Here is a 23,648-nt window from a genome sequence, read left to right on the forward strand (position 1 = left end):
TGTCTTATGGATGCCCACTGCTGAACAGAATTTCCGGCATCTTCTCTGCAAGCACACAACAGAGCTCCCTCCACACCGGACAGAATGGGTGACCTCAGTCCTTTCAGCTCAGCTTCTGCTCATCTACATTTTTCATGTGGATTTTTCTTGTGGAAGACTGTTTGGAGCTTCGTTATTCTGAACCAAGCCATCCTGACATACAGTACAAGTCCTACACCTGTAGTAAGGCACCCAGAACCCAGAATAGAGCTATTTGGTGCCTTATTATAAACAAAGCCTCTGTTGAGGTTTTTAAATCTCACCTACTGTATGTTTTCATTGACCTTCAATTCCTAATCCCTTTCTTTGAATTTCACATCTATAAATGGTTTTCTGTTTAAGAATTAAATCAACTGTCTGAAGCAGACAAATACAGCCATACTTATTGAGTACCCCAGATTTGCATGGCCTTACCGATCTTAATCAAGAAATTGCAAATGTTCCCAAATGCTCCCTTGCAAAATAAATCATTTTAAATACTGCTACTGAGCTATGCGGTACTTTTTAGCACAATGACTTGACCTTCGGGCTCTGTTAGGATGTGTTTTAGGCTGAATCAGTCCTCAGCATTAATCTTATACCTTGCCACATGGCACCAGAGAACACACTGCCTTCAAAACCAATGCATATCAATAAATAGGCCTATAAATCCATAAATAGCCATTTTTTCTATATCTCCGTTATTAAAAATTCGTTTCTAGCCACCAATTTTCCTTTGTAGTTCGTGGACAAAACACTGGTTCTGGATCCGATCTCCCCCCCCCCCCCCCCATCTGATCCCAGTTTCCTTCTTTTCGCTTGAAGAAGCGGCCACGCTTTTCCGAAGCTTGTCGTCTTTTCCCGAGAAAAAGAACAATTTGGCTGAAAACGCTCTTGAGTCGACAAACACACCGTCTCCTCATCACAGACGCATTTCCACCCTGGGCTGGAGCCCCCCGTTCCAGTCGCGAAATGGGAGTCATAAACACAACCTGCTCCAGTTAACAGCAGCCCTGCCAATTACAGTGGCATTAAGAGCAAATCGCCGCCAATGTTTCCTGAGCTGAGTCAAATTGCAGAGGAACTATGCAAAATAACCACCGAGCGCATTTAAATGGAAACCTTTACCAGACAAATCACGATACAATAACTAATCCCTTGCTTGCATATATCCAAAGGCCTCATCTTTTCTTTCCTTTTAACTAAGCACTGAAATTGACTTTTGAGTTTCTTTCGTTTCCGCCTCGACGCCTGCCTGCAAACAAATGAGACGAGAGCAGGACAAATAATAAGTCCCTGGGGCCTGCTGTCCGCACTTCTTGATTACATTGATAGCTAATGCCTGCTCCGCCGCCGAACGGCGTTTTATGTTTTTATGGAAAGGGAGGCGAGGTGAATTTAAAAACCAAACAAAAAAAAAATCACAGTCTTGCCGGTGCTGGGCGAGGCGAGTTAAAACGACCGCCGTCTTTCCTGGCTCTCCCTTTCCCATTTTTCGCTGCAATAAATCATCGCCTGACCCCACGCAGGCCCCGGCACCCAGACTCGTGAAGGGTTTGGGGGGGGGGGGGAAGGAGAGTTCTGCTTGTCTAAAATGACCTTTTTAAGGACCGTTCTCTCAGTTTGTAAACGAGCGGCTCATTACAGAACGCGCTTAGTTTGCTAAAGAGCAAAAAACCCCAAATGGGACTTAAAACTTGCTGAGGTTTTTCCCCACTCTTTCCTATAGTTTGGATGAGTTTAACAGCTATATAACATGTAAAACGTTTTGTTTCACATCATTTTGTAGACACTCCTATCCCTCAGGCTCCTAAGTCTTCGACCACAGTTTAGCCACACTGTCTGCCAGGATGGCTCATTCAGGTCACTAAGGCCTCCCAATTCCAAACAAATTGAAAAAAAAATGTGTAACACACACACACACACACACACACACACACACACACACACACACACACACACACACACACACACACACACACACACGGAAATCCAAAAGGTCTATCAGTATTCCTTGATTACACCATGGTGTTTTTTTTCCCCTCTCTCTCTCTCTCTTTTTAAATACAAGAAACAGTTCAAGAGACAAATTGTTTCTTGTGCTGTATCAATGCATTTCATTTAGACCTCCCTGCAGGAGGGCCCGGCCCAGAGATGTCATCCTGAAAGAGACGAAAAGATAAAAATATGCCGGGGAGAAAGAGGAGAGTATTGGAGGCAAATGGGCCGTGAACTGAAGCGCCGTGTTGAAGCACGGAGCTGGCTTGCAGGCTTTATTCAATCGCCCGATATTGTTGTGCTCCAGGCGGCTGAATGCACTCTTTGAGAAAAGGCTGCAGCATGAACTTAAAGCAAGTAAATTTCTATCTTTCTGCACATTAGCTGCCTCATTGCCTTTCAATCGAGTCCCTGAGAGCCAGAAGAAAAAGAGATGGAGAGAGAGAGAGTGACTTAGTGTAAGAGGTAAAACTTGAACCATCTGTGTGGAAAACCAGTTAAAATATATGATTTTGCCTTTACACCATTAACATACATCTGGATCTACGAGCTGCACATTTCGATTGCAGCCCTGTGTCTGTCTCAACATCATACACTCATTTATTAAGCATAATAAACACTGTACCTTAAACTGCACAGTGCTTATTTTGACAGTGATGCCTCTTGAACGTTAATTGAGCACTCAATCATTCTAGCAAGATGTTTTGAATGAAATAATTTAGGTGCTTACACCTGCAGAACTACAAGCGTGTGGCTTAGCGTCAGGGACAGAGAGGCAGCTGAAGTAACTACAGCCATTAGGCTGGGCAGTTCTGTGGCCCTGAACTTTCTGAACGCATTGAAATCCAGAATACTTATTTGTAAAGGAGTTTAGACTAAATGACACAAGTGATTTTTCCTTATATACGTTTCCTGGCTCCTTTTAAAATATTAACCACATTTCATAAGAGCTGATTGGAAAAAACCATACGTCACACTATACAGTGGGTACTACTGTATGTGGGTGCTCAGATCGTCACAGAACAGAGACTGTGGGATCCGCGGGATCCAGAGATTTTCATTTAATATTCTACATTAATCTAAATTAAACCCATCCCCTTTCACCATTCTTAGTTTGCAAAAGGGGAGGATGAGTTACTCTTTTTATTGTTATTGCTGGAAGTATTACTATGAATCTAAAGTCATTTTCACTAACTGTATATTTCACTTCTATAGATAGAAGAATACGCAAATGGATCATACAAAGATTTAAATTATGAAAGGAAAATGTATATAGATAGAAGATGTCAATGAGATCCAGGGAACAGAAGTAACAGCTATTTTGAAACAAGGGTCTAAATACCATTACTATGAGATAAGAGATAAGGCACATTACCCATCTGCATTCTAGATGTCAAATGCACAATTCAGGTGTTTGACATTGTAGTCACGACAATGCTGTTTTTCATAACCCGTTGGACAATTACATGAGATCAGGTAGCTCCTTGCCTTCACAAGAAGAATTGTGTTACTGATTGACCAGCATGGAGGTGATGGTACAGTACATGGTGACACAGTCTCCTCCAATGTTTCAGTGCCACAAAATGGGTAGCATCATGCCTAGCATGTGTTAGCATGTGTTGTGGGTACTTTCACAAGGTCAATAAAACAGGAATGGATTTTCGTAATTGGCAACAGCCAAGCCTCTAAACTAATACTGTTGTTATTAATGAGCTTCTCGACTCAATGAATGAACAGCTCTGATTTTAAGTTCCATTTGGAAATCACAAACTAGAAAGTGCCACTCTTGATTAATATTACTATAAGTGATAATATTATTTCAAGGACTGTTTTTTTTTTCCTGTAAAGAATCACTTAACCCTAACTGCCAGTTTAATTGATGCTCGAGCTCCCCAAAGCTGGATTAACTCTAATTAATTAGGAAGTATAGATCACGGTGATTGCCTCCGCTAGCTTGCCTGTGATTAAAGAGCCCATTGTAACGCCGAGTCCTAAACAGGCTTACTATCTAGGAATCTTCTCCTGGGGCAAACTTGGTAAACGGAAAAGAAACAATACAACCCACAGGCAGGTGGGATTCATATCCCCTCTGCCACACTCAAAGCCTTGTTATCTCCATCTTCAACCTCCTCTTTCCTTTCCCCCCACTTCAAGATCAACAGGTCGTTCTGTCCCTGATCAAAGGGGGAGACTCATGTTGATCAAATGCTACAATGTGGGGAAAGAAATGCCGCTCTTCGGTTTTGTTTTTCCAGGGACTCGACTCCACAACGGGTGCTGACAGAAGTCTTAAATAGTTTTTACAAGTGTCACGTGGGCACCTGAGCGTGAACTGGAAAGTGGGCTGACCAGGGAGGTTGCTGTGAGCGGGAGGGAGATGCTGGCTGGGTTTGTGTGGGGTTGAGAAACTCCAGAAGGCGATACACAAGTGCCTCCCGCACTAGGGAGTGTGCAAGCTCAGCTCCGTGGAAGTTCTTTTCTGATCCTATAGAACGACGTGCAAATTGAGCAAAAACCCCCATTTGTGTGCCATGCTATCGGGCTCGAGCCCATAGCATATCTTCTCAAATTTCCAACACAGAAGATCCCACTGCTGAAAGAGATCCCAAAGCTACTCAGTGCTCACAGCCCTACACACACACTGATATTACAAGTAGCTATACTGGTGTGAAGGGGGATAACAGGGTTGAGGCAGATGATATTTTACATTTATTTCTTGATATGCATGATGGTATTACGCAGTTTTGACTGGATATAAATGAGCCTCTGAATACCTCAACCAGTAAAAGTGGCAGTGCAAAGTACAGATTTTGCCAAAAGATTAATCACAGATGAGCATATCTAAAGCCAATGGATTACAGTTTTTTGAAGCCCTGCATCGGGGATTCAGAGTGGATCATCTTGTAAAGGAGATCGTAATTGCTAGTTCTAGGGTATGTCATAAGTGATCAGGGTTTCGTGGTCACCAGGGGGCGGTGCAGAGCTGGCTGGGCTCGATCGCTGCGCTAGAGCTGTTCAAGTCTCCTTTGGTTTATTGCATCACAATGACACCTGGGCACCTGCAGGACTGCGCTGATGTCAGCGAGAGACGCACCGCTCCTCCAATCAGATCAAACTCTCCTGCAAAGTGTGGTGGAGCTTGCAGCTTCTGACAGCTGTGTGTCAGAGGAGTGCGTGTACACAGGATCTCCTTCCCTCTTCCTCAGCTGTCCACACCCAAGACAGAAAGAATTCATCCATCGATTTTGTAACTCCTGCTTCTAATCCAAGGCCATGAGGGATCCGGAGGCTAACCCAGTAAGCAACGGGCACAAGTCTTGATACACCCTGGATGCTAACTACTGTGCTGCCCAGTCAGAAAGTCTGACGACACAGAAATGTCTTCCATACAGAGTTACCATGTCAAGTGCTTTATCATACGGGTGAAAGAACTGGAAGCAATGTGTTTGCAGTAGTTAACTTCAGACTCTGTCTCCCAGCAAGTGCTAGTTAAGACAAGATAACAAAATGCTGGAAAGAAAGTGCAAGAGAAATTCAAAGAGAATAGACAGATCAGCAGCAAATGCCAGGAGTTTCCCCTTGTCTTCAATGACTGAACTTTGTGCCCCACACAAAGAAAACTTCACATTCCGTAAGACAGAACTCATGTCTCATCTGTCTAATTACGGCTTTGTAGTTTAGTGCTGCTTGTGACATTTTCATGTCACGGTGTCACGGTAAAATCTGTCCCTCCCACGTTGAACCCGGCAGCAATATTCCAAAACAATACCCCTTGAAAACTGAGACACACAGTACCAGCTGGGCCAGAGCTGGGGCTGTTTTCTTCTGGCGCTCCCATGAAATTGGAAATTACGTGCATCGTTCTTGCAGCCTCACCAGAGACAAGCCAGTGTCTGTGTGTCCCAGGCTCTTCCCAGGCCCAGGCAGTGCAGTTATGGTAAAAAAAAAAAAAACAAAAAACCCTGTGAGACACAAGTTTGTGTCGCAGCTCAAGGGGTGACCCGGCCTCTGTTCTAACCTCCTGACCTCCTGTAGATCTCTCTGTCCCGCTTGGATGTTCGTTTGTCTTTGATTGGAAATGCTCCTCATCGGGGATGAAAAGGAAGGCAACCACACTGTGTTAAGTTCCCTTTCAGGGATCTGTGAGGCATGTCTGCTTAAGGAAGGAAACCTGTCTATTTTTGCAATAATAGTGGTTTATACACCTCTTACTCTTTCCATTTGCAATACCGTATGAGGCAGCATTAAGTCAACATGAAAGCGTAAGGACTTCCACTCCTGTGTTAGAGACACACACATGCCCTTGGACTGGCAAAAACCTCTCACTGGACAGTAAAGCCTGGACTTTGTTTGCTTGGGAATTCACCCCCTGAGGAGAGCCAGGAAAGTAGGAAACAAGGCTGCCAGGAAATGTCAGGTTCTCCAAAGCGACATGAAAAGTCTTAAGTATCTTAGAAACTGAAGTGTATGTTGATGCCGGTCTAACCCCTCTCTTTAGCATTGGAAACAGAGGGTATCCGACAGAACAATCTTTAGAGTAAACCACAGACCTATCAGTTGTTTACATAACAAAGCAAGTTTCTTCCAATTAGTAAGGCAAAATGACACTTGCTTTTACTGCAGAAACGCCATCGCAGAGCCACTAGCTGTACAGAATTGCTCAGATACAAAACAGATGAAAAAGCCTTCACCACTCTACGTCTTCACTTCAAAGCTGGGTGAAAATCAAGACGGCAAAAAGCAAGGTTTCCAAAACTCTTTGGACTCTCATTGTACAAAAACAGGATATGAAATAAACAAGTAAATGAGATGTTTTCCGGTATGACAGATTGAAATCCTGTGTCTGAACATTGGTTTACACTTCTGATTAGATTTGGCAAGTTGGTGCTTTCAGTCTCCCTGTAAAAGCAGGCGTGTGTTTGTTCAGTGAAAGGGGGAGAAGAGGTGTGTAATGGTGTGTCACAAAGTGCTACATTCAGTACTATGGAGTGTGACTCTCCGCAACACCTTTGGGAAAGACTGTGCTACAGGAAAACTCTGCAGACAGTGACAGAACCAACGGCTCTGCCCTGCCTGTTAAAACAGCCCTAGAACAGCTCTTCTGGTCTGGGTATAACCAGTCGCTTGCCCAGAACAGCCATGACTGCCAACTGCTGGCACAATGTGCATTGAGCTCTCGAACACAGATTAGCTCTGGCCAGGCAGCAGGAGGCCTCACACAATGAGAATCAACTCAAGGCCAGTGGCATCTCCCTGCCTGTAAAAAAAAGGTTTACTGCGCTGATATATCTGTTTAAAGGCTAAAAGCACAGCAGAAGTATATAGTAGATCAAGCAGAGGGAGGCATAGAGACAGAGGGTAAAGTGCGATACGAAGCACAGTATAGCCTAGGAAGGGACATACAATCCAGGCAAACATAGGTTCTGCACAAAAAACAAAGCAGGGGACACGTTACCTTGGGATTTTCCAGTATTCCGGATTCATAGCTGGTGACAAAGAAGAAAAGAGCAAAACTTGTTAAAAAAAAAAAGTTGACACGATCAGAACACGCATACTGTCTGAAAGCATTACAAAACCGGATGTTTGACTCGATGCGATTTGGATATCCCTCAGAGTATTACACAGATCTTGCTACTGGTCCCTATTGCCTGTTTAATCAGGTCTGTCATCTTAGAAATATGTGGATCAAATGAGATGTTTGCCAGTCACCACATGGTCAGAAAACTTTATAAATACAGTTATAAATTATCAGTTCGTAGACTCACAAACCCCCTTTTTGTTCTCCTCGTCCACTGAGCTCCAACACCAACTTCAAACTACCTCTTAATTCACCTACTGTATGGTCCTGTTTTACTTCACTGTGCAGTAAACCAGGCCTCCGGATGCCTCAATCCAGTAAAAAATGTGTTATGTGCCAGATCATGGTCTATACTTATCGGCTCGCATTTAGAATGAAAAAGCGTCCAAGCTTTTTTGTTTAAGATACTTCATATCAGTGCAGGCACTTTAAACGTGTCCTCCTTACCTGATGTGCATCAGGTTGGCATCCATGCTCCAGGGTGCTTTAGGAGTTACAGGCACGGAGATCCCATGTTTCTGGTGGAGACACAGAACTTAAAATGAGGTGCAAGGAAGACAGAAGTCTTAAATGAAATATCTGATCGATCAAAATACAACTAAACGGCTCCTTCGCCAGGGGAAATGAGAGAATCACATGCCCTTCATAGTTGACCCGATTTAACATTAGGTGTGAGCAGGGTTTTTTCAGGTTTTCAATCCTCAAGCACATAACCAACTGTAATACAACGTTGCATATTGCTTCATAACTTCATATACCAATAGACCTAATAAAAGCAAAGGCTTACTACTACCTGGACTCCGTTAAGACAGTTTACTTACTGATGCATTAATCTACAACGCATCAGTACTATACTTTAAGAATAAGGTCACTGCAGAGCAGAAGCACCCATGACACAAACCTGTCGGATGTTTCTAACCTACCGAGTGATGAACCTACAGATTTACTCCCTCATTACCACAGGGATTCATTCACTTCTCTGCCTGGTTAAAAAGTTTCTCCTGCCTTAGCTTATCTTTGACATCTTATCAGTGGACAGGCTTGCCATTGCTCACTAATAAATGCATTTAAGAGCAGGACAAAAGAATTGCTGGTTCGGAATGGAAGGCTCTCATTTATCAGTTGTGCCCACAAACTTAGCTGATCGCCCCTGGGGCTCCTTGCCAGCTGTGTGATAAAGGGAGGGAATGGGGTGGGGGGGGGTGGGGGGTGAGAGTGGGGAGCATTGCGTTCTATGGAGCAGTGAGGCGTGTGCCCCCACGGCAGGGTCCTGCCTGGAGAAAAGGAAACGAGTGCTCAGTGATCAATGGTTCCCCCCCTAACCTTCTCCCCTTTCACACCGACCATTGTCTGCCCGGGTGGGACTCTCTCCAAATTATTTGTTTATGGGCTGATATGTTTCCTTCGGAGACCAATTCTGTTCCCCACGAGCCCCCAGGGTACGAGCTGGAGAGGGTAAACCTCTGGAGAGTGGAGGTGCTGAAAGTGATGGATAGGGGGTAAGGCAGGGGGGGAGACGGCAGTCAGAAGAAAATATGGCGCAATGTGGCAAAAGACCCCCCCCGCCCCGCCCCCACAACAACCCCTCCCAGTTCAAGACAATCCGCACCCTTCAGCATCAATAACTGCAAGACGCCCGATCTGATTTTACCGCTCTAGCTGAACACACGTCAGCAGGGGCACATGCACGTCACAGTCCGGAGGCTGCTCGATTCTTCCCCCTGTGAGCCACAACGGAGGATTTCCACAGGTGCACGGGATGGGAAAGGCTGCCCGTTTCCTCCCAAAGCAGAAATGCTCTTCACCGCATTTACAGCAAGTGAGAAATCTGAAACTATGAGGTCTTCACTGCTCACAACCTGACAGGCCTTACTTTTGGATTCATAAAGTAGATCGCTATATATATATACACACACACTGAATGCTTTGAGAAATAAAATGTTAATATAACAGAGAAATTTCAACTGCATCAAGACACTACCATTAACTTCCTGGTAAGTATATGTTACAGTTGTTAATGTGGCTGCATGCCACTTCCACATTCACACATACAGTGCATTAAGGTTTATGTGAAGAGCTCCATAATACAAGATGCTTGTTTAATTCTTCCTTTATCATTACATTTCTTATGACTTGATAATGTCTTCCTCTCTCTCACTATGCTGTCCAGCATGTAGCTAGGGGTGAGGCCGTCTCAGTGGGAAACGCCACATGGAGCTACAGGCAAACTGGAATGTGTTTTTGGTTTCAGACCGAAATGATAAGTTTCTATTTTCTAACGAATAAAAAACGAGTTCCATAATGTGATACAGCCATTATAGGATACACGGCATTACACTTATAATGAAATGGAGTGGCAAGCATTAATGGCGAAGGTTTGAAGCAACACAGCTCACTATATTCCCTGTAGAGGCAACACACAGCCTTCAAAGCTATTTTGTCAAGCTGAATTTCAAAAATATGTGTAAGTGGACAGGAATGCGATATACCACTTAATGGCCAAAATATTAGGAACCCACAGTGAATAAAGGGGCTGTGGGCAATGTGTGGTGGACATGTGGGGCATGAGACAGATCTCCATCACCTGCCCTGGCCTATACAATCCCCCAGCTCCCAGTCCTCTTCACAACTGGTGAAAAGGGTAAAAACTGGTACATGTGGTACATTGTACAGATTGTTCTTGCGGATTGCTGATGCCCAACATGTTAATCCAACCAGAACCTCAGACTCTGAAGAATCTGAAAGCCCACCTCTTTGGGATATGCAGTAGCTAACCCCTGAGGCCCGTCACTAGCTCTACTTTACCAACTATGCTCTTAGATTACTACAGTGCTTCCTGTTTGTCAAGCAGCACTGAAACTCTTCAGCACTGTGCAACAGCCACCCGTCCGTCCAGTTTCGAACCACTTCTGCCAAGTCAGGGTCGCGGGGGAGCCGGAGCCTATCCCAGCAAGCAACGGGTGTGAGGCAGGACATGCCCTGGACAGGACGCCCGTCCACCACAGGGCAGACGGACACAAACACAGATATGCCCACGCTCACAGCAGGGCAAATTTTCTCAAAAGCTAACAAGGCGATCATGTTTTGGACTGAGGGAGGAAATCGGAGCCAGAGGAAACCCACACGAGCATGGGGGAGGACCCAACGCAGCTATCGCCAAAGGTCAAGAACTGCACGCAAGGCCATAGCGGTGTGAGGCGGCAATGCCAACCACTGTGCCACCGTCCTGCTCCACTGCGCAACATCCTTCCACTTTATTACCACGGTGCTTTTTGTGGTTTTATGCCACCGTTGCCCGTTTGCAACACTGTTTTCATGTTGACCACATGCGAGTGCAAGCTGCTTTGGATAAAGCTGTCTGCCGAAGGAACAGATGTACAGTAAGCGTTACGTGGTTAAATTCTTAACATACTGTATTGGCCAGGAGAGAACAGAGTTGTTTTTTTTCCAGGGACATGGGCTATTGGCCACAGTCACAGGTTCTGCCTCCTGTATTTTCTCCTGATTCTGTCTCCCTGGGTTGCCATTCCTGGTGTCGGGCACAGTTTGCCCTTTGACAGACTGTGCTCTCGTGTCCATTTATACTCCATTCTGCCACACCCTCAGCTTAAAAACTTTGAATCCCTTTTACTTTTGCAACACAAAAAACAGCCGGTGTTACAAAGGTAGTTCACAGCAACTATTGTGAAGGGGGGGCTCTGTGAGAAAACATTATGACCAGTCCTCTGGCTTTTTTAGATAGTTAAAAGTCCTTCAATGAAGGCTTTCAACTTTCCAGTTGGTGACAAGCTGCCAGGGTGAAAATGAAACGGTGTCCGTTGTTTTAAGGCATCACAATAACAGGATTTTCCTTCCTTCTGGTCCAGATATTTTTTATATTACAACTACAGGGTTTAACAGAGTTGGGGGCGAGTGTGTGTGTGTGTGTGTGGGGGGGGGGGGTGTATTGCAGAGATTCAGTGCAGGCTGGCTGTAAGAAAAAGCAAAAGGCTGAAAAAAACAACCCTTCCACTGTCTCAGCGGGGGGTCAAATGATTGCAAGACATCTTAAATGGACACGCATAATCCCACATACAATATCGTCATTTGAAAGCAAGAGATGAAAAGACAGTCCCCTATGTCTATCCACCTGGAGAGTTTAACCCATTCTGAATTATAACTCCCCCCACACACACCCTATTACTGACAGCACCAGGGCACGATAGGCCAGACTGGGGTCTTTAATGATGGAACAAGCCAGACACACACCCCAATAATTATCCCATTTCACTCAAAGGCAATGGGGCATCAAGTGTTTTGATCTTGTGCTGTAATGAGCCTTGCACAACTGATGGCTTGAACCCTTGATTTCAGTGCCTCATCAAAAAACATACAGGCACGAAGTATTAGAAAGCCAAATGCACATTACGTCCTTTCTGTTAGATTTCCAACCGCTGATTATCTAAACCGGTCAGCACGAATGAACAATTGGAAATGCACAGTCCATTACAGCAAGGGAAAACGAGAGAATGAATTAAATTGTTGTTTCAAAGTTCCATCAATTTCTTACAAAATCAAAAGTCTTGTTTTATTTTTCTAACCAAAAGCCTTTTGATGAGAAAACCTGTTTTCTCATATTGCTCCAATGGACTTTCTTAAACTGCTTGGGTTGGGACACATCAGAGAAAGGCAATAAAACAGATGTGGTTCACTGATGAGTGGTGTGGAAGTAAACTTGTGTCCTGACAAGGGTAACGTGACAATTTGTAAGTCTTTTAATATTTTAAATGAAGGGTTGAGAATTCTTTTTTCATGAGACTGTACTCCAGTCATTCTTTTGCATCTAACCTCTTGGAAAGTTATTTTATAAGAATTGACAGATGGGTGTACTTTTACAGAACCTAGGAAAAGGTAGGTACTACTATTTATAAAAACATAAATCATTATACATTGTATTGATTAACAGAATTCAACCACTCAAATATCTGGACACACCATGTACAGTGGAGATGTAGGGTGAGAAGAACTGGTTTATTCTTCTTTATTGTAATGCTCAGAGTCACTTATAAGTTTGCATCCTTGAGGATGTGATGCTCTTCTTTTGCAAAGAACATTATATAGGGATAGAGTGAGTTCATCTATAGCTTATTGTATTTAGAGTCTACTTATCACAGCTGCATTTGAATCACTTTTCCATTAGGAGTTCAAGAAGCAGCTATATTCAATGCTCCGTGCCAAGATTGTGCCCGTACAACCAGATACAACTGAAGCACAACGACAGCTGGGAAACTACATGAGCGCCCTCTAGTGAAACACACAGGGAAAGCAGAAAAACTCCACATTGGGGAAAAAATTCAGATTCGGAAAAAGCCTACATCCGAGGTCAAATGCTTAGAAAACACCTTGTTACAGAACAATGAATGAAGGAGATGAGATGTGAAATCTCAAATAGAGGTAGCAAGTTAATCCCATCTGCTAAATTGCAGAATGGCAGGTGTATATATACATATCAGGTTGATCGCTAACATATCAAAAAGGTTTCCCCAGTTTTGAAGTGTATTGGCTTCAGTAATCCATCTGCTAACTTGAAAATGTAAAACAATTCTTATATCCAGCTCCAGTCAAGTAATGCAAGTGTGGTGCTCATAGATAAATCAATGGAAAACAACTTTATTATACTGTTAACAGTCATCACATTATGGGAGAATTTGACGGCAAATCTCACACATTCTTGCCACTGCTTCTACGGTACATGTTGAACTTCACTGAACTGCACTGAAGCAGTGTAGCTCTTAAAAGAGTAGCACTTGATCATAACTTTGACACCTTCTTCAGAAAAACCACCACCAAACTAACAAGTGATTGTGGCAGTGCCGGGTTCTGCCACCTCAAAATAATCGAGCAGATGAAGAAGACCTTTACCTGCGCAAAGTCCATTAGATCTTTCCTGCCCTTGAACCGATTATAGAACTCTGGGATCCTCCAAGGAGCAATGATCTACATTTAAGGGGGAGAAAAAATGGAACACAGCCATGTTAACTCACTGGATTGCTGCAGCTTGATCTCCTGTGCTCGCTGGATAAAAGCAGGAGTGAGTTAGAATATCTGACTGAAACACCAGAGTTAAATTTTGAACAGGTTTATCTCGTACAACAATGTTACAATGCACTTTGCTGAATCAGAAATGGCAAGCCACATTAAAGAGCTGAATTCCAGTTTGTACAGTAGTTAGCATCAATCCACATCGTCTAACAATTCTGACCAGTGGCTTGAATAAATACTGTATTTGCTGTACACTCAAGATTAAATTGAGTTGCTTTTGGAAAATGTACGCTTAAACTCTTGATTTTATAAGACTATAGCATAAGATGGAACATGGCTTTTTAGGACTGATTTTAAGCTCCATTTAAAGTAACATTTATAGATTACTGTTTCAACAATATTGTATCTTAATAGTCTTCTGGAAGAGAGTAAGGAGAGTAAGCTCTATATAGTCTCCTACAAGGGCTTGAGTGTCACGGAGCAACTGCCCTGCAAACTGGGGAAAATCAAGGAATTCCACCCAATTGCATGCAAAATTAATACGGATATTTAAAAAAGTGACATAACTAGCATTCGGAGAAAGAAATTTATCACAACACTTTAAGGAGTAAAATAATAACATGCTGTTAAACCCTAACTCTACATCATTTGGCCTCTCACAAAATAAGCAGCTAAGAAGTTTGAACACAAAAAGGTTCAGCCCCTCATCATACAGCCCCGTATTTCCACAGGAAGGACTTGCACACCACCATGTACATGTATATTTAGTAAACATAAAAAATACATTCTCTAAGATGTTACAGAGATGTTGCAAATCCAAGCTTCCAAACACATCACTCATAGCATTTATCAAGGTATATGTATATACTTTGCCCCTTGATTACCCTTAAACCAATTTAATGCCTGAGAACTAAGTATTCATTAACGTTGGAGTTACAAAGTCTATTTAACTTGAGAAATTTCACAGAACTTGATACAGAAGATCCTACCTTGACTTCTGGGTAGAGTGCGTAGCAGGTCAGCTCAAATCGAATCTGATCGTTACCCTGAAGAGGAAACAAGTGCGTTAATTCAGAACCAGGGTACCGCATGCTTTTTTGGGGGGAGGATTACAAAGTTGTTATAGATAACATTTCGTCTCCATCTAGTGGACAAAGCATGTATTACATACTTTTCCAGTTTTCCTAAATTTGTTAGAAGTTAAATTATCTTCTCCTAGAGGAAAATGTGCATATTACAGCTGCTTTCCGTGACAGGTTAGCATTAATTCAAAGGTTTGCAATCCTTGTCTTAGAGGGCCCCAGTCCTGTAGGTTTTATAGATAATCTTTGAATAATTAAACAAATTAACTTTGATCAATCAAACTGGCGGTTTGTTCAATTAAGTAATCAGATATCATCCATGCATTTTCTAATTGCTTCTTCCAATACAGGGTCAAAGGGCAGCCAGAGCCCCTTCCAGCAGGCAACAGGTATAAAGCAGGGCACCCCCTGGATGGGACGCCAGGCCATCACAGGGCAGGCAGACACAGACAGGCCTGAACCCACATACCAGAGCCAATTAACCTACTGGAGCGCCCAGGGGAAACATACAACGTACAGAACATGGGGAGAACATCCAAACTCCACACAGACAGCACCCTAGGTCTGAAATAGAACCCAGGGCCGCAGCATTGAAAGGCAGTAATGCTCCCCACTGCGCTACCGTGCTGGCCGATTAAGACGATATTTGGAACAAAAACCAGAATAGTTTTCATCCTTTCAAACACCAGGCTTTCATTCTTTGAAACATTTCTTGCTAAATTGGTTAATTGCTTAAACAAATGCCCCTAACCATTAAATAACAGGTGATTCGGTGGGGGGGCAGCAGCTCTCCAAGTCCAGTCTGCATTAAATACTGAGGGACTAAAGTCACATCCGGCTCATTCACAGTCTTGCCTGAGGAAGCAAAGGATCCGTTTACCAGTAATTGGCTACATTCTTAGCAGCTGACTAGAGATGTGAATTCTATTCACACCAAAATAGCACAGCAGTTGTGCAACATCTTTAAAAAGCTGCACGTTAACTTAAAGCATCATGAAGTAAGTCATACCCAGCACTCGAAGGAAGAACTGGAATGTGTTTAATACAGCACAGAGAAACATAAGCTGTAGTCTTTAGTACAGGACTTGTCAGCCTGCCAAACGTGAGAACACCTGCTGATTTAAGCATGATGTCACGCCACACAGATGGAAATGCTGCACAAGCAGTTTGAGCGCCTGAGAATACATCTAACTGAGTAAAGCACCTGATATCCGAGTGTCTTGCTAGAGGAATTGACACTAAGAGCGCCCAGTTATAAACAAGAAAGACCAAATGGGCCACATCATGCTCGTCTGGTAGTCCAGTAGCTCAGCAGAGCACGAGGTGCGTTGGCCTGGCTCTGGCCCAGACTGGCCCACTTGCGCTGGGAGGCCTCCTCCTTGTCCACCAGACAGGTACCACACTGTATGAGTCTCCCTATCACTTCAGCATGCAATAGTGTCTAAACCTCCAATAACCCAGACCCTTACTGCCACTGCGCTTGTTTTGCTGGGGAGAATGGGCTCCTAAGTGCCCTGATTTTCCTCAGTGCCAACCTTTGGCCCCAGTAAGGCCTGGAAGCCATACCAGCCTGCCCCCTGTGTAGCACACGCTACATGACCCTACCCGCAGTGGAGGTCTCCCTCTGGACTGGACCCCCACAGCAGCTCGTCTTAAATACTACACTTCCACTAACGTTACTCCCGTTGCTCAAACTGGTAAGCAATTTTTTTTTTCCAAGTCAAGAAAAAAAAAACACTTTTAAGAGATGAGCAGGTGATGAATCCAGAAAGAGAACCTGCATTTGAGAAAGCAAATAAACTAAACTTTAAGGAGAAATTGAAGAGAGAGAAAAAAATATAGACTTAATTTAAATACATGACAGCTTTGAAAGAAGCCGTGCACTACAGTATGTGGGTTATGTGGACAAAAAATGCAAACCGTAAAGGTTAATCCTGTTAAGATAGCAAAAATGTGACTTTGTCAGGCTGCTGACTTGTTAGTCCTGCTCTCTTTGGGACAGATCACAATACCTCACTTCCCATCCCTGAGGATCTCAGCGAGACGTTTCTGGAAGTTTCCCAGGTCTCGCAGAATACGTACATAAACCAGATAAGGCCGGAGCATCACACGTAGGAATGAGCTACAGGAACACAGGGCAGACTCTTCCACGTGGAGAAGAAGGAAGCAAACTGCACACTCAGCCACAGCCCGAAGCGCATTTATTCTTTTCCACAAGGACGCGTCTTCATAAGTGAGGAAACATCTTTTTTTTTTCTTTGCTTCAGTGCTTATCTCTCAGTCAGTTTCCCTTTTCTTGCTCTCAGGCCCTGGCTGAGGGCATTTCCATGTCGAAACGAAAAAATACCTTTCCGTCGAAACTGTTTCGTTAGGAAGTAAACTAATTGATAAACTGCTGCTTTGCGAAATGAGAGGAAGTCCAGCAGGTTAACCAGGAGGCTGTTTGAATATCCTGCAGGGCACTGCGATTGCACCCTTGAGCAATGTGTGTGCTCAGTCTGCTTCGGGAAAATGCCCAGTTATATAAACTGGCACAAATGCAAGTTGGTTTGGATAAAGCCAAATTAATTAATGATGATAATTATCTGGTGGCTGGCGTCCTTTTACAGCCCATGCACAGGAACAAATCGGTTGCCTCAGACGGTGCAGACTTAAAATGCACTGTGAATGTGAACATTTAAAAATGAGAACAGAAACGATTCATTTCCTGAAGGAGTTGTGTGAAAGTGCTCACAGTGGCCCGGCCATGTTGCTAAAGCCGAACCCTTGCTTCACTCAAGAAATGGACGGATGGATGAGATTCGTTGATTAATTAGAGACAACCAATGGGGCTGGGCATGTCTCCTCTGATTTGCAAGTTTTCTTATCACACAGTTTGGAACTCCAGTAGAGTTTTCTGGTACAGCTGCCATTATGCTGACATCGTTACTTAAAACAATCGTTTCAAGAATACACTTACAAAACAAATGAGGATATTATGCACAAAACGTGCTTTGAAATGAAGAAACCTCTGATAGTTGGGTATTTCCACCCACAATTCCCTGGGGCAGCACCGTACCTTGCCTGTGGCACCATGGGAGACAAACTGGGCGCCCTCACGCTGGGCAATCTTGACCTGGCGGCGCGCAATGCAGGGCCGAGCAATGGAGGTTCCCAGGAGGTAGCGATCCTCATAGATGGCGCTGGCCTGGACCGCTGGCCAGATGAACTCCTCCACGAATTCAGCTCGCAGGTCCTCGATGAACACCTGTGAGGGCGGATCGACAGAGGAAGCCATTTAGAAACATGATTTGAACCATACGTCATCCAACAGAGATCACATTCCCAGCGCCTACTTCTAAGCGGGTTAAGGATGCCATGCTGATGTGCTTATTTCTGTTCTGCTTGCATGCAGACCATTACTACTGCCCTGTAGCAAAGGACATCTACAAAGTAGGCTGAGCACATATCCAGAGTTACAAATATTAACTGATCGCAAACTCTGCGATGTGTCCTTCCATTTTAGACTCGGAGCCTTTTCAGAACAGATCACATGATCAAAAAAAATGTGCAGTTGAGGGACAGGATAAGGTAGCTGAGCCAGTGTAGGCAGGAGGCATTCAGACCTGAAAGAGGTGAGCATTTCTTGACTATAGTCCCTTGTAGCTCCTATAGGCAAGGGAAAGGAGTCTAAATGATTTGGGTTGAGTCCTGAATAATGTCTTCTAGCATCTGCAGATGGGTGGTCTCGGTGTGTGATGAGAGTGAAAACAAATTGGCTGCTGCTGTGACAGGGGTGCAAAGTTTATTAGATTGTTGCTCCTGGCCAAACAGGATCTGCCACAGGTTCTGCTGCTGGGTTGGGGGGGTGATTAGATGAAAATCTGCTGCGTTTTTTAATGTGAATATAGAGAACTGTGTGTTAAGGTGTAAGTTCCATGCACCAGTGTCTCTGATTCTGTTGAATTCTGTTGAATGAGTTGAATTCTCCAGTATCTGCAGGTCTAAGAGACGGGGTGTTGAAGACTCAAGTTGAAAAGTATGAGATGCTGGGGGTCATGGAGCAAATTACTGTAACTAACATAGGTGTGCAAAAATATAGGATACCTCCATAGATAGATAAGAGGAAACCAACATGGCAAAAATATCCTGTAAAGGGCTCATACTGCCAAGCCACCTGTTTGCTTCATGCTTGGCAGCAGTTCTGATCTAAGGCAGGTGCTTCCAGACCTGGTCCCGAAGGACCAAACTCCTGCTCACAGTTCTCTTCCAGCTGGGCTCTTAACCGCATCCTCAGCTGAGCTAATGATTCTCTTTGCTGTCAATCTTTCAAACAAAATCCTACTTAGTCGATTAAGTTGCTTATGAAACTTAAGTTAAGTTTGGAAATGCAAGCTACGATGTTTAAGAGCTGAAAACAATAAAGCAGTTCAAGTGTATCTTCTTATTAGGCTTTGCAGCAGCTTGAAAGATGCGAGGGAACAAGATTTGAGGAAATGACTGGGCAGTTTGCTCCAGACGCCTAAGTGTACAGTAGAGCTTCTTGATTTTAGTCCTCGGTTTGGGAGAATACCCCTCTTGCCCCCTGTACCTTTTTTGCTCCCAGGCTCTGCGCCTTCTTCTGCGCAGCGTCAAAATCCTCCTCCTGCCCGATGTTGGCCTGAAAATGAAAGAGAAGAGCAAAAAAAAAAAATGAAACGACTTCTTACCTTTTGCCAGCAGGCTCCAGAGGGAATTTACCTGGAGTCTCTGCTGCACAGGAGTTCCTTTCAAACTGAAGAAATTTAGACGAGAACCTCCTCTGGAAAGAAATGCGAGTTGTGCTGTGCAGGTGTGAATGGGTGAATGGATAAACACAACCGGGTGTGATTTGTGCATGTTATGGCTCATGGCTACCAACGCTGTAGCCACACCCAAGGGAGAATGAGGAAATGCAGGCGGATTCCTGCCACCTGCCCTCCATCAAGCCACCTATTTTCACAGGTCACAGGCAGTGCAACCCAGAGGAGAGACGCATTCCTCATTGACCGCACCCTACGCCTGCAGGTGTCTGGGACACAGCAGGGGGCGCTACATCACCAGGGGATCCCCCCCCCGACTAAACCCTCTCTTGGTGGTGTTCAGCTAATTGGGGGATCAAATCCGTCAGCTGCTGACAAGACCCAGGTTCGAACCAGCAACACCTGGAGCACAAGCAGCTCCAGGCGAGCTCCTTCAGTTGTTCAGCTACGTGCGCTAATATCCCTTCTCTGCATTTCTGAAGCACCATCTCTCTCACCATTGATCTGCCTTTCATCAGGAAGAAGGAATACAAGTTGACGTCTCTAGATCAGAGAGAAGAGGGGGAAGCTAAGCAAATTCTAATTTTGCATTAAATCATATTGATGAGTGTGACATTCACAAATGCTCTGGCATGACAGGGTTAAGTCCATCAAATCTTGCTTGCCATAAATGGCTGTGGGTCTTTTCACAGAACACAATCACACTTGCTAGGAAGTTGTTCAAATAGTTCCTAACACCCCAAAACACACATTTTCTTCTGTACATAAAAGGTCTTTATTTGGCCACATAAAAAAAAAATGCTAACTCAGCTCTAGGACGTTATGTTAAGGTATGGTTTTTATAAGCTGATCATAATCGAAATAATTCTCATCAAAACACAATGACGTGAGAATGCTGAACAGACCCTGCTGGTAATCCATCAAATGAAAGCTCAGGCGAGAGAAAATTCGGTCCAATGAGCCTTTTCATAAAGCAGCCAAAGGCTATGCACTCAGATAAAAATGGGTGATTTATCTGGCTGACAGCTAGACTTGACAGTGGCTCAGTGTTCTGCTCAGTCTTTCAGATTTCTAATCAGCCATGTAGACGTCCACACTGCACTCATCTGCACAAGGCCAAAGACATCGTGACAGGGCCCAGCCTCAGAAGTGACACATCTGTTTTTTACTTTTGGTAAATTATTCAGTTCATTTCTGATTATACTTAAATAATAAGGAAGGACCAGGAACACTCAGTGCACCTTCTTTTTATACAATTGCCTTCTGCAAACGCGCATGTTCGGCAAGTACCTGCATTGCTGTTTCACACAGAAATAGAGAGTTAATCCAAAGTATCAATCCATTTTCTAACCTCTTTATCCAATACAGGGTCACAGGGGAGCTAAAGCCTATCCCAGCCAGCAATGGGCACAAGGCAGGGTACACCCTGGATGGGATGGGACTTACCAGATGCCAGCCCATCTCAGGGCACACACAGACACAAACACACACTCACACCAGGGCCGATATTCCCAGAAGCCAATTCACATACTAGTATGTCTTTGGACCATGGGAGGAAACCCATGCAAACATAGGGAGAACACACAGACTCCACACAGACTGCACCCCAGGAATTGAACCCAGCAATGCTGCCCGCTGTGCCATCATGCCACCTAAAACGGCAAAGTATCTTGTCTTAAAACTGGGGTCAAAGTGGCACGGTGTCACGCACACACTACTCGCGGTCGAGCTCCGTTCTTACCAAATAGGCGATGACATCATAGCCCTGCTCCTTCAGCCACACCAAGATACAGGACGTGTCCAGGCCACCACTGTAGGCCAGAACCACGGTGCCCTTCGACTTGGACATGATGCGTGCTGCAAACCTACAAGAAAACAGCACACACGACTGACACACGGACCACTGGACCACATTAGCCATCAGTAGGAGTAAGAGGTGCCGAAGGCTTACTCTCAGGTCTTCCCAGGGCTCAAGAAACAGCTGATGTTTATAAAGTAAAAAAAAAAACATGAGGCTATACATATAGAAAAGAAATATACAGTAAGTATATAGACAATATATATAGTAAAATCCATTAATCCTTTATTTATCCAATACACAACCACCTGCATGTTCTAAGCTTGATAGCTTCTAAGATGATAGCTTTATTTTATTCATTTTGTTTTCTCTATTGCAAAACACTATACTCCTGTTAAGCAACATTTTTTTTTTTAAAACCCCACAATATTCCTCTATTGCTCAACTTAACTGAAAGAGTTTCGGTTTTCCTCAAGGCCCTCAGTACAATTTGAAGACCCATTCGTTCCAGGGCCGTGGTTTCCGAATTCCGAAGCCGGCCGGATACGCCCTGCCCGAGACGCCAGTTCGTCGTTGTAAAACTCGGAGACGTCACTTAACCTAGAGATCCTGCCCTTTGAGGAAGCTGGAGTACCCGAAGAACAGGCTCGCGGACACGAGGGAGCACATTCAAACTCCACACAGAAGGTGACGAGCGCCTCAGTGTCAACAGCCACCGCGCTCCGTGACCTCACACCTGAAGTCGGCCGACTTCAAACTTTCTATTACTGCGACTCATTGCCTCAAGCTAATTACAAAATCACTATGAGATGCAAAGCGTGCATCTACAGTCAGAAATAAACGACTCATAAAACTGGTAAATATACATTTTTTTTTAAACTGTACGTTCGAGACGGATAAAAACAAGTCCCGATACCAGACTCGATTACAGACATAAATACCGGCGCCTCTAATTTTGAAACCATGTTATTCGTAGGCTTATTTGAAGTAAATGATAGTTATTTAACAATTACAACAATTATCTCTGAATTCACTGACCACTGATTCTAATTGCAGCGTAGTAACAGTAAAGACCCTAAGTGACGTATGCGACTTGAGATCTATGACGCAACTGAGAGTTTAACTGGACGTACAGTAGATACTGTATTGACGGAGAATTATACAAAACTCAAAACAGACTAAAGATACTAAGAATTCATTTTGCTGCTGTAAAAGCATTAGATTACAATATTTTCTTGATTGCTAATACGATGATTAATAGGTGATCCCCTGTCAAAAATGGAGACTTGCAATAGGATGTTAAAGGACAGTCTTTTTTATTATACTGGATATGAGAAAACTGATGATAACTCATCTTTAAAGATGACCCCTTTCACTGTAAAACCGTGTATATGCAGGAAAATAATGTACAGAATGACGATCTGTACCGTGTTTTTTATACTACTAGGTACTGCACCTGTCGCTTGTGTAGCGAGACGAGTCGCACATCTACTGTGAAATTCATCCTCTATCCCTTTAGAAGCTGCTACCAGATAGTCAAAGGCTAAAGGCTAGATAAACGAATGAGTTAAGTAAAAAAAGGAGTAAAAATGAAGGAATATTTGTTACAACATACATACAAAAATACAGTATAAAACATTCTTCCCCTGTTTATTTGTATAACTGTGAAGCTTTGCTTCTGTGACGTGCACGCCTGAAACACTCCTCCATGCATTCTTTGAATGAAAACGAAATGTCTTACCTCGGGATGAGAGATATTCGAATGCAAGAACAATCTCCTTCTCTCACTGTGAGTACCCACAGTTTAGCACTCCGTGAGTCAGGTTACGTCTTTAAGGCAGAATACACGCAGGTCTGTGAGCCAATCAAATATCAGACAGATATTTTTTTTTTCCCCCAGTAGAGGGCGTGGCACAAAAAAATCTGTAATTCCACAGTCAGGGCACGGTTTATTAAATTATTAAACCACAAGGACTTGAACTGCTATCTTTTGTGCTTTGTTCAAATACTGTTGTATTTGGTTTAAGCGTTTTGAAGGTCTCTGCCTATGACTACATTCCGGATAGATTTCGTTTGTTACGTAATGTTATTTTTTTAAATTAATTTGATAAGACGACAGTGTCACCCGAGCGGCAGGTAGAGACATAAAGAGGAGTTTTCAAACGAGACCGTAGATTCCTAGACCTTCATCAGTCCCATTTGGTAGTTAGAAGTTATTTGATCCAAGCTGGTTTCTTGGAAGAATCGAGGGTAAAGCAGCTGAAAGGCGTTTGTAAAGTTTTAAATGAAATTTCTTTCTCTCTGGGTTATTTTTGTTTCTCATTTTTAATCGGTTTTATAGTTGAGCGTCTGGGAAATGGCAGAAATGGCAGTCTACATTCTTTTACAGGTGA

General features: G+C 43.7%; 1 protein-coding gene across 1 annotated transcript in view; it reads right to left on the reverse strand.

Annotated features, from left to right (window-relative positions):
• The window catches only part of ass1 (argininosuccinate synthase 1), a 64,063-nt gene extending 40,915 nt beyond the window's left edge, over positions 1-23,148 (reverse strand). Inside the window, exons 1-8 of the mRNA XM_088940707.1 lie at positions 22,997-23,148; positions 21,199-21,322; positions 19,268-19,336; positions 17,756-17,944; positions 14,605-14,661; positions 13,496-13,570; positions 8,042-8,112; positions 7,472-7,502 (exon numbers count right to left, since the gene is read on the reverse strand). Coding sequence (XP_088796833.1) covers positions 7,472-7,502; positions 8,042-8,112; positions 13,496-13,570; positions 14,605-14,661; positions 17,756-17,944; positions 19,268-19,336; positions 21,199-21,306 — 600 coding nt within the window. The 5' untranslated portion in view covers positions 21,307-21,322; positions 22,997-23,148. The remainder of the gene's footprint in view (positions 1-7,471; positions 7,503-8,041; positions 8,113-13,495; positions 13,571-14,604; positions 14,662-17,755; positions 17,945-19,267; positions 19,337-21,198; positions 21,323-22,996) is intronic.
• Positions 23,149-23,648: the final 500 nt, after the last annotated feature.

This window comes from Atractosteus spatula, chromosome 23 (genome assembly GCF_055471065.1).
Source record: "Atractosteus spatula isolate fAtrSpa1 chromosome 23, fAtrSpa1.hap1, whole genome shotgun sequence".
Taxonomy (NCBI): domain Eukaryota; kingdom Metazoa; phylum Chordata; class Actinopteri; order Semionotiformes; family Lepisosteidae; genus Atractosteus; species Atractosteus spatula.